Raw genomic sequence first — 12,290 nt, 5'->3', positions numbered from 1 at the left:
AATTTGAGAAATGGACATTGCAAGGACAATTATTGTCCTGGTCCGCACAAGAGATTGGTTTTAGGATGATTAAAACTAAATATATTTTTACAATCAGGCTTACAATTAGGAAAAGATTATGGTTAGGCGGAGGGCATTTAGAGGTTAAATTTAGGGTTTGGTGCTGGACCTACAGTATGCCTGATTGTGAACGTGTAGATTAGAAAAGGAACTATTAAGGAATGGGACCGTTAAGAGGGAATAGTTAAGGAACTGGAATAGCTAAAATCCTAAAGGATCCCAACCCTCCTCAAGACGTGTTGTCAGCTTGTAGATCTTTTTGTCAGCAAACGACACTGTCATGCGATGGGAGTATAAACTGACGACTTTCAACCTGGCGGCCCTAAAATAGACGATCTACAAGGTCACAACGCATCGTGAGCTTGTAGATCTTCTGCTTTTGCCACGCTATGGTGAAAGTATTACAGACTACTGCTGCCTATTCATGTTCTTTCTGTTAATGTGATATTTGATATTTGATCAATGGGGTCAACTTTGGGTCATTGCTGATATTGCCTTTTAGGTTGGATTGGGCTGATGTCAAATTGGGTGGACTTTACTATAAGGAACACAGACATTCAGCTAATCTTAGACGCTGTTGACGTAAATTCCAATTTACCTCTCTTTAAAATAATATGGTTACTTTAGTAGCTCTGTTATTATACTGTTCCTGTGCTTGTGCTGAACAGAGCTATCTACTGTATAATACAACAAAGGGACAAAAACAAAGGTACAAAAACACAAACAATTTCACATACAGAAGTGTACAGAAGTTGTCTTTTTGTGAAGAAAAAAACATTTTGTTTTAGCCGTCATTGTGTAATGTAATATCATTGCAGAAAAAAAAAATTGCTTCATGTCCCAATACTCATCTTCATACTGTCCCATTCATTGAGACAAACAGCACCGCCTAGTGCTTACTTGTAGAACTGCAACTCATTTCCCACCACACCCCCAGACCGCTTGCAGTTGAGCGTCCAATTAATCCAACAAAAAAGGAGGGCTGGTTGGGACAAAGCTGCCAGGTCTGTTTCTAGGGACACCCACATACACCATACATCACCCACAAAGTACTGAACAGAGGGGGCGGGGGGCAGGTCGAGGAAGAGCAGGCAGGATACAAAGAAGAAGATACAGGAACTATAGAAAGATGAACAGAGGCCTACTAGAGCTCAGGGCCAGAGAGGAGAGAGAGAGAAGGATCGTGATCAGCTGCATGCGGATTTACAGAAGATGTCAGGAGGGAAAACAGCCACCTGGAATAAGGAGAGAGAGAGAGAGAGAGAGAGAGAGAGAGAGAGAGAGAGAGAGGAGAGAGAGAGAGAGAGAGAGAGAGAGAGAGAGATTGAGAGAAATGATGAGGAAAAAGGTACAGTATGAAGCCAATCACTGGGTCGTGACCCATTTGTGGGTCACAGACACATTTTCATGAATACAAAAAAAATATTTTTCTATGTAATTTAATTAACAAATAAACGAAAAATCTATGAAATTCCATAAATTAGAAAACAGAAGTAGTGGAAATAGCCGTGCTTGCAGATCTGCTTCTCCCTAGTTTCACTAATCTCTCTTTTGGGTCTCGCCCTGAAAAGCTTGGGGAACCACTGATATAAAGACACAGTGGGAGAGACAGCAGAGCGGCAGTGAGAGAAAGAGGCAGACAGAAATAGAAATATTAACAAGCGGAGTGAGAACGAGAGAGAAGGGGATGCAGCAGAACAGTCGAGTCAACAGACAATGAGTCACTGACAGTACTGTACTTGTTGAGAGAATTAACACGTCTGGAAACATCCCCATCTCTGGCGTATTCACAGTGAGGTTCTAATTTATACTGCGTGTCACGTGCCACAAATAGCGATCTACAAGCTCTCAGCGTCACAGCATCGAGACACGTTGTGAGCTTGCAAATCGTCTATTTCTGGGCATGTCTCGTGACAAAATAAACACGAATCGGGTGCATTGCAGGACATCGAATGTGAACCGTGCACTTGCTAAAAACTGCTGAGAAACTTTCCCCCCATGTCTCCTTATACTGACTAAATAATTCAGACAGTAGTAGTAGCGATGCAGTACTCTCTCTCTCTGGTCCATGTCGTACAGTATACTGTACACACTGGAACAGAGTTGTGTACACCAGGGGTCTTCAACGTTTTCAGGCCAAGGACCCCTTAGCTGAGAGGGAGATAAAGCAGGGACTCCCACTATATTGTGTTCCAGATTTTTATCGACTTGTTTGACAGCACTGTTATCAGTACTGTATATGTTATTCATGTTAATGTGTTTTTTCAGACATTTAACCACATTGATACTTAGTCAATTTGACCTTTCACCCTGTACTTGGTCTGATCCTTTTTGTTAACCTCTACACCAAACCTATTTGCCAAAAATAGCTGATCTACAAGCTCTCAACGCCTCGCAACGCATCTGCTAATTTTGGCTAAAGTTCTCCTCAGAATAGGGATGCGAGGGTTCAAGTTGTTCATTTAAAATAATTATCCTATCACCCAAAGATTTGGCGGCCCCCCCTGTAGTAACTCTGAGGACCCCCTAGGGGTCCCGGACACCCTGTTGAAGACCCCTGGTGTACACATTCTAGAATCATAATGAATAATACATCATATTGCTTAATTCTAACAACTGGGTTCTGAATGAATGGCTGACCTCCATAACCTCGTCCAGAAAAGGACAATGTGTTTGTCTGCAGATCGGATTTTGGGAGAAAGAAAGAGACAAATCCTGCCCTGTTGTTGGAACATAAAAGGCAAACTGCAAGTAATGCATTATTCAGGGCTTGTTTTGTTGTTCTTTAATTCTCCCTTTCGCTGAAGATCTACCCATGCAGAGCTACTGTGTATTTTATGAATTTATAAAGTAGCTCAACATACTGCATCATGAGTACAGCGTATACCAATTGGCTTCTCTCCAGTCATTGTGAATTATCATAATTAACGTATGACATATGGGGCGAACATTCTGCGAAAATGGCAGCCCTACAAGCGCACAAGCTTACAGATCAGAGATTTTGTGTAGAAGGAAACAGGAGCAGACCAAGTACAGAGCCTTGGGAACCCCCGGCCAACTAGGGTTCTAAGTGGTTAATACAAACTCTCTCTCTCTCGCTCGCTCGCTCTCTCTCTCTGTGTCCCGGAGCCATGATCACAATGTAAGCTATAATACATAGAGTATATTGTCGTTGTCGGGCGGAAACCTACGTATCTCCAAGTTTCAAATGTGTACGTTCTTTCGCAAAGTAACGCCCTGCTTCGTCATACAATGCCGTCGCACAAAAGTAGTGAAAACAGCAGATCTACAAGCACACAACGCCTCACGGTGCGAGGCGTTGTGTGCTTGTAGATCGGCTGTTTTCACTAGTTGAAATCATTTTTAAAATGATAAATGCAAAACGAACAGTTTTGGACATGCAAGGTTTTCATCGGACAACGACGATATCTGGGTGAATCATCTTTCTCCACCCAATGCAGAATTGTAAAGGTTTGTTTAGATTCTAAAACACTCACAATACTGCATGGGAGGAGGAAGAAGAAAATAAGTGCTTTTGACAGTTCAGGACCATGGACAGTGGCCATGATTAGTCACACCAAAAGACTGCATCTTTCATCACAAAACGTAAAAATAAATAATACATAATAATTTCCTGTGCATTTTTCTGCTAGCGCACAGTGAACTTCCTGAACTCTGTCTGTCACTGTACTGTAATATCCTGCTTATGCAGTTACTTAAGAACAAAAGAAAACATATTTTTGCGCCACCATTAGAACAATTTGAAACATTTGCAGTGGAGGTTCTTCGTTGGCCCAGTGAGTGTGCGAGCAAAGTTTCACGGCAATCGTGATTGCTATGTTCATGATTTTTGGTATTTTGTGCAAAACGGGCCCCTCCCACAAACTGTGGAAGCCAATCGTCGCCAATCAGAATGGAGTATGAGAAATCTGACATATACATCTTGATCACATTACGACAGAGATAATGTGTACCTATTTGTTTGAGGTTTGGACAAAATCTTTAAGTAGTAGTAGCAAAAAGTTTATTGTGCTAAAATTGGCCTCATGGCTCATGGTGGCGCTTTAACATAAACATTCGAAAATTGGGTGTGCTAGGTGTGCTCACAAACTGACATAAACACACACACAGACACAAGGACGGACATGGGTGAAAACCCACTATCCGACTACCCGGTATTCGGCCACCCAGCCTGACTTAGACAATAAAAGTAAGCTAAGATCGAATGTGTCTGTTTCAGGAAGAATATGTTATGCTTTTGAAGGGGGTACTTGAGTGAAAACATATTGTAGTGGGGACACGACTAGTAAAGCAAGTACATAATCACTGGCTGCTCTACCCCACACATTCTCAACCTTTTTCAATACAAGGGAACCTAATATGCTTGGCCCTTACAAGTCCATTTGGTTCCATTTGTACACTTAACTGCTGTTCTGCCTCTGGGCGACTGATTTTCCCCCACGGAATCAATAAAGATATCTATTATCTATCTATCAGAGAACTGTAAGTGTCCATTTGATTCCTAACTATCAATCCTAAGTGGACTCCGAGGTTCAAATGAGGGCACCCTCATTGCCTGTTAATTAATGAACAGTATAAATTCTCAGACAGACTTCGCTGTCTCTCCCATCCTCTCCTTCCTTTTTCTCCCAGGCCTCAAGCAGAAGCATTTACTCTTAAAACATTTAAGCTGATTAAACATTTAACCATTTTTGTCAGAGTAAGTACCACATGTTTATATCCTGTTTTCAAATTAAACCCTGTGAAATCAATACTACACAATACTACAATTATTAACCCATTAAAACCGGGGAAAGCATTTTAGATTTCACTTTGTGCCACGCTGCGAGCTTATAGCCTTATACATCTGCTATTTTTTGAGCACCGTGTGTGTGTGTGTGTGTGTGTGTGTGTGTGTGTGTGTGTGTGTGTGTGTGTGTGTGTGTGTGTGTGTGTGTGTGAGAGAGAGAGAGAGAGAGAGAGAGATAGATAGAGAGACACACATACACGTCCCGACAATAAGTTGTCCTGCGACATGCAGACTGCAGAGAGAAACAGAGCATGTTGTTTTTACCTTGAACAATTTCAGTTACCGCACCAGTTCAGTTGGATCACATGTATCGCAGTAATGCACCCATTTACATCACAGTAACTATAACACCGTTACTGAATGGGAAAAGGACTGCTTTATGTTATTAGTTACCGAAAAACGTAGTGGCGTTACGTAACGCAGTTACTTTGTTGTAAAACGTTATTCCCAACACTGTCTGTCGAACATGCAGGAGAAATTTAAAGAACTAGGGGTACTACGAAATGTGTGTATTTAATGTCACACACAACAGACTTCTTTACCCCTGTTGGTTTCCAGTCTCTCTGTGTCCACAATAAATACACTATTGGCATCGGCAGCTACGAGTGTGCGGCTACACTCCTTTATTCATCAGTGATATTTGCTTCATTCATTGATTTACTAATCCAGTGTGCAATTTCAATGATACCCGGTAAATCCTCAGTGTTAATTTACCTCTTGAGAGTGTACAAATATACATAATGTATATGTAAACTGTATATGTTACAGACCCGAAAGTAGTCATTTGGAGCCCTGGTGGCCGACGCTGACAACCAGCATACTAATCTGTTCTGACACTTTAGTTTAATATCCAGCCCTCAGCACCCCCTCTCTCTCTCCGACTTGTCTTCTCTCTCGCACGCACACACTTCCTGTCTCTCCTCTCCCCTTTTCTAAAAAAAAACACTTTGCCAGCAACAAAACAGTTGAACGTTTACGTGCGACGGTTCCTACCTGCTGACGGTCATTAGCTGAACGAGGCCTCCGGCTGCTGGCAGTAGAACTTCACGGAGTCCTGATTATCGTACACATCACTTCTGGACACAGAGGTCACACTGAGACACACACTATACGCAATACATCACAACCACACAGGCCACAGCAACACCACCACCACCATGACCATCACCACCATCATCATCATCAACATCATCATCATTGCCAGCAGCAGTCAAAGGGTCAGCCGCAGTAGCAGGGACAGCATCAAGGGGGCAGTCACGGTTCAGTCAGACATAGCAGTGTGGGAGAGGGAGGGAAAGCAGTGGAAGCAGCTGTGGTTAGTTACAGCATCTCATCATGGTCCAGGCACATTTACAGTGAATGTGATAACACCATGCTACAGTCGCTATCCGGATGATAAGACTCCTGTCAGACATAAGCAGTGTCAAAGTATTATGTTCGTTGTTTACGTCTTTGCAGAAACCACAGATCTCCAGGGTTTTCTGCTTTTCTTTTCTGTGACTGCTGACATTGCCAAGATGTTTTGTGAAGCTGTTTGTAATACAATACAATACAATACAATACAATACAATACAATACAATACAAAATAAATAAATAATATAATTTAGCCCCCTTTTGTTATTGTAGTTGTTGTTATTTTTGGAGGCGGGTTATTCATCACTACTGCAATGTGAAATTATTCTATGCATCCTAATTCCTAACTAGGGGGGGGGGGGGGGGGTGGGGGTACAGTAGCAGTTATGGTTTAAAGGGCAACTTTGCTGATTTTGCACCCAAACACTATTTTAATGACATAATAAACATGAGTGTGTATTGTGTTTTTTCTGTGTTTTAATATTTTGAACATGATTTCGTAGGAATCAGACAGGGCGGGTCTACCCTAGAACATTGTTGGAATCCACAATAACGCCCCAGTCAGACCTTCTCCTACAGCTGATGTCAATCAAAGTCAGCAAAGTTGCCCTTTAAGTGTCTCATGGACACTTCAACACACAGACTGGGCGACAGCGGGAGGCAAAGCAGCGACCTTCTGACTAGCAGACAGCCTCTCTAGCTATTGAGCCATGGACTCCCTGGTAAAATGTCTACCAAAGAAAATTAATATGTAAAAAGGAGGAGAATTGCCAGAAGCTTCTTTCTGCAGGACATCAACAATATAAAGACCTTGATAAACAGTGGGAGACATTGGTGCATATTAATGAGTGACAGTGTTTTATCTTACCTGTTGTCATTGATATCTGTGGTGTTTCCTGTAGAGACAAGACACGTGCAGACGTAAGCAGACAGGCAGGTGCACCATGCATGTGTGTGTCTGTGTGTGTGTGCGTGCGTGCGTGCGTGCGTGCGTGCGTGTGCGTGTGTGTGTGTGTGTGTGTGTGTGTGTCAGGAAACAAGAACAAGTGGTCACAGACACATTAGTTTAACCGGAATAGCCCAAAGCATCTAAGGGAAATGGCTTTGAAATGGCTGAATAGTGTGGTAGTGATTAGAATGCATTTGCAATGTGCAGACATGAATTCAAACAGGATGTGAATGTTGGCAATAACGATTGTGATAATGGCAATAACCCTGATTGTATAATTAATTAATACTATCACTATTAATACTATCGTCACTGTCGCGGGCAGAAACCTCGTATCTCCAACTTTTCAAATTTGTACGTTCTTTCGCAAAAGTAAAGCCCTGCTTCATCATACAAGGCCGTCGCACAAAAGTAGTGAAAACAGCTGATCTACAAGCACACAACGCCTCGCGGCGCGAGGCGTTGTGTGCTTGTAGATCGGCTGTTTTCACTAGTATAAATCATTTTAAAGTGATAAATGCGATAAATACGAACGGTTTTGGACATACAAGGTTTTCATCGGACAACAACGCTATACTAACTAAACAGAAGACAGGCCGTACTGTGAATGCCTGTCAGAGAAAACCATCCACGCGAAATCTTGATGGTTACTTGTGAGTAGCAGTACATTTTGCACGACATTCAGCAACACTTTATTGACACCCAGGCATCTGTAAGAAAGTTCTGTGCTGAAATGTCAGCGGTCAGTAGATGTCATCTAAATGAGAGAAGAGTGCATGCAGTAGTTTTCTTCACTTTTACTCTTGTTATGAATCCATTAGGGGGCCTTTGCTGAGTGTCTGCTCTCTCTTCCTACTGTATATTAAATTAGTTAGCTATTATCGGGAGAGGTCATGCCCCATTGGATAACTGGATGCTTCAAAGAACTCTTTCAAGGCACAGCTATTCGTGGTCAAAAGTATTTGATCATGGACATTAAAGCTGCAACCCATATATTTTTTTTTATTGAATACAACTTTATTATAGACTAATGTGAATGATAGAGTTAATACATTCTAACTAACACAACTGTGGTGGTTGGTCTCTGCTCGACTGTGGTGGTTGGTCTCTGTCTCTACCCGAGTAAGACATGGAAGTTACGGATTGTAGCTTTAAAAATGGCTTTATTCTCCCCTGGGACTTCGCTCACTGAGCACCAACAGACTTGTGAATATCCAAAGTAAATACATCATTGGTAGCACTAATGCAGTGCCGGTTGGGGAGGTCATGCTCCATTGGATAACTGGATGCTTCAAAGAACTCTTTCAAGGCTCAGCTATTCGTGGTCAAAAGTATTTGATCATGGACATTAAAGCTGCAACCCATAACTTTCTTTTTTATTGAATACAACTTTATTATAGACTAATTTGAATGATAGAGTTAATACATTCTAACTAACACAACTGTGGTGGTTGGTCTCTGCTCGACTGTGTGGTTGGTCTCTGTCTCTACCCGAGTAAGACATGGAAGTTACGGATTGTGGCTTTAAAAATGGCTATATTCTCACTGGGACTTCGCTCACTGAGCACCAACGGACTTGTGAAAATCCAAAGTAAATACATCACTGGTGGCACTAATGCAGTGCCGGTTGGGGGCGTGTGGCCATTCAGAGAGTGCTTTTACTTGGTCCCCGAAAGTGCTGCTTGCAGTGATGTCGAGAACCACGGTACGGCTGCTTGCAGCGGTCTCAAGAACCACTCAAGAGCAACTTTACTAGGTATGGTAATGCCAAAACTATGCTCTGTTCTACGACAGAGCCGCGCACCAAAAATAGTCGGTCTATAAGCTCACAACGTGTTGCGGATGCGACACGTTGTGAGCTTGTAGATTTGTACGATGCGGTACAAACTGGGCTTCATGGGGACATTACTATCTAGCATGACACACAGGAGAAGAGTGAAATGCCACAATATTTCATTTAGTGGATGCTCTTATCTAAAGTAGCATTATGTAAGTGCATACATTGTCAGTCAGGGTAAGTGGCTCCCATGGATATAAAACCCTTAATCCTGCACTGTTATGCTGCATTCACACTGCAGATATATAGTTGAACGTTTTGCTTGCTTGGTCAATGTTATCTCAATGGAAACCAGCTTTAAAGGGGTGGTGACATCCAAAAATAAATTTTGAGTTTTTTATGCTTTTTTTAATGTTTCCTGGCCTCAATTACACCAAAAAAAACGCAACTTTTGACATGCAGTGGTTTTCCTGCTATCTGTGTGTTTGTGCTGGTTTCTGCATAATGAGTCTCAAACGCGCAGTTCATTGGCTACTGGACTCATACGTCGTCAGTCGATTCACCTCTCTCCCCTCTCCCAGTGTCCCTGTCTGTATTTCTCCACAGCCCAAGTTTTGAGGAAGTGACCTCTTACATTATATTATCCTTTAATTGTAAATATGGGCATATAAAATATATTTACCCATTCGGATATATTTACATCAATATCCTTCATATCAATATCAAGTCAGTTTATGCTTTTGTGAAATAATGAAAATCGCTATGTATTTTCCGCCCTGGCTGGGGCCGTGGACAGCGCCTCCCTCCTCATCACCGAGTCCCCGAGGACAGCGCACTTCTCCCGGGGGCAGAGCTCCGTGGACCGTGGAGCAGCCGACTATAACTCCACGCTGCCCTGTCCTCCCTCCACACACACGGGCACGGCGACTCAGAGAGCAGACAGTAAAACGCTATGATAACACAAGCAATAGGTGGTTCTCTAAACGGAGGCATTTAGACAAAATATGTTACTATAATAACTACAGAAGGACCGTGAAGTGTTTCTGCAGCGCGGAGCAGAGCTATAACGTTACCGCGTACGGTCTAAATTGAACTCCGCGGGGGTACAGATGTAACCACAGAGATCCGGTAACGTCGGTCCCGGGGAAGAAAAAAACACTCGCGACTCTCGATGCTGTTTGTGTGTGCCTCGTCAGGGCTCAGCTCAGCCTCTGTGTGTGTGTGTGTGTGTGTGTGTGTGTGTGTGTGTGTGTGTGTGTGTCACAGTGTGTCTTGTTCAACAAGACACACTGTGACACACACACACACACACACACACACACACACACACACACACACACAAGACTTGTTGTACCAAAGCAAAGCAGCGAAACACATGCATCGCGTCTGCGAGCATGCATCTCTCGGTCATTGTGTTGGAGCTGGGCGGACCTCTGTGTGTGTGTGTGTGTGTGTGTGTGTGTGTGTGTGTGTGTGTGTGTGTGTGTGTGTGTGTGTGTGTGTGTGTGTGTGTGTGTGTGTGTGTGTGTGTGTGTGTGTGTGTGTGAGCGTGCGTGCGTGTGGCCACTTTGGGTACCAGTTTGAGAACTGCTGAGTGGGAGAGAGAGGCTCCCCTGGTGGTGATTATAGAGTATTTCAGGTGACAGACCGTTTTTCATGACACCTAAACAGAGAGAGAGACCATGGCTCCATGGAGTGGATTTTCAAGTTTAAACATTTTAAAACATGTTTTTAGGACCAGGGCAAAGACTTTTATGATTGGTAAAAACAGAATGTCATTTAACCTTTAAAGCTTTCAAAGCTTTGTTCTGTGTGTGTCCTGTATCTTTAAAGCTGGTTTCCATTGAGATAACATTGACCAAGCAAGCAAAACGTTCAACTATATATCTGTAGTGTGAATGCAGCATTAGTCCCCTACTCTACTCCCTTGAGCCATAAAGCACTTGAGTTGAGAACTATTCATTCTGTTTATACCCTGTTTATTTCCATATTCCATCAGTACGATAATAGTTGAATTTGTGTTTAATTGAAAGTCCCTGCAGAGTGGCAGAGGCGAGGGGACTGTAGGTGGTACCGTTGTGTACCAGATATCTCAAAAGAGAGTCAAGAGGTAAGGCATCTGAGCTTGTTTGCCCTGCCCTGTGCCATGGTGAGTAATGATGCTCCACACCTCATCTATCTCCTCTGAAGCCCGCCCCTGATGGGCATGTGCACGCGCACACGCACGCACGCACGCGCACACACACGCACGCACGCGCACACACACGCACGCACGCACACACACACGCACACACACACAAACGCGCACACGCAAACACACACACAAACACAACCTGGCAACTGCACGGAGGTAAACAAACAATGCAGTAGCCCAAACTCTGCCATGGGAAGTAAACATGAACTTGACACAGAGTTGCACTGAAACAGATGTGCATTAGTCATAATTTTCAGACATGAACACACATGCACGTGTGTACTGTCTATCTCTATACTGTACTATATACTGTAACATATCAAAAAGTTGAATAGATCCTTCAATCGATTCCAAAGTTTGAATGTTTCGAGGTGAAAGTATGACAGACTAGATAAGGTGCAAAAGAGGTGCAATATGGGTTTTCTTTTTTTATATTTTCAAATATATTTGATTGTTTTTGTTGAAAAAATGCATATACAGTACTTATGAACCTATTTTTATATACCGGTATCCATAGGCGATTTTAAGGGGTGTCCTAGGGTGCACGTGCACCCCCTGGCCGCCAGGCGGCCATTTTGATATATATATTTTTTTTTGTAATGTAACTTTATTTTATAATTATTAAATAAAACAGTGATCGTGATTTGTAAAATGTGCGCAAAAAGAGAGGTGGAGGGGCAAGTATTTCAGCTTGCTTGCTTGCAATGTAAGACCTATCAGCTTGCTTGGCGACGGCGCTGTTGGCAGACTTGGCAGGCACTGTGGGTGGGCTGTGAGATTAACACCTGTGCTGGCCGGCTGTGTGACTCTCTGATATGATGACCCACAATTCCTTGATTTCCTTATCTGTTTCCGCCCGCCTAAAACAATATGGATACAGCAGCAGAGCAGCAATAATGGCGAAACGAACTATAAATACAAAGACAATTGACCAATTCTTTATAAAAAAGAGCAAACCCAGTGCCACAACCGATAATTCATCATCAGGAAATGTGAACACGGGTTCACTCGACACTGAGGAGGTGGACGGAGCTTGCAGCAGCAGTGATCCAGCCACCGACATCACTGTGGAAGGCTCGCCGTTGCCGGAGACCGGTGCCCCGGTTCCTCCACAGCAAGCAAGCCCCACTCCAGACTCAACTGTTG

General features: G+C 43.0%; 1 protein-coding gene across 1 annotated transcript in view; it reads right to left on the bottom strand.

Moving 5' to 3' along the window:
* Positions 1–5,876: 5,876 nt before the first annotated feature.
* kif5ab (kinesin family member 5A, b) overlaps positions 5,877–12,290 on the bottom strand; it is a gene marked incomplete at both ends in the record, with an annotated part of 141,425 nt that continues 135,011 nt past the window's right edge. The window contains 2 exons of the mRNA XM_080728227.1: positions 5,877–5,976; positions 7,093–7,120. Of these exons, the coding sequence (XP_080584353.1) occupies positions 5,877–5,976; positions 7,093–7,120 (128 nt within the window). The remainder of the gene's footprint in view (positions 5,977–7,092; positions 7,121–12,290) is intronic.

The sequence above is a fragment of the Nannobrachium achirus genome (assembly GCF_963921795.1).
Source record: "Nannobrachium achirus genome assembly, chromosome: 6".
Classification (NCBI taxonomy): domain Eukaryota; kingdom Metazoa; phylum Chordata; class Actinopteri; order Myctophiformes; family Myctophidae; genus Nannobrachium; species Nannobrachium achirus.
The sequence above is the reverse complement of the archived record's forward strand: the minus strand, read 5'-3'. Positions and strand labels throughout refer to the sequence as shown.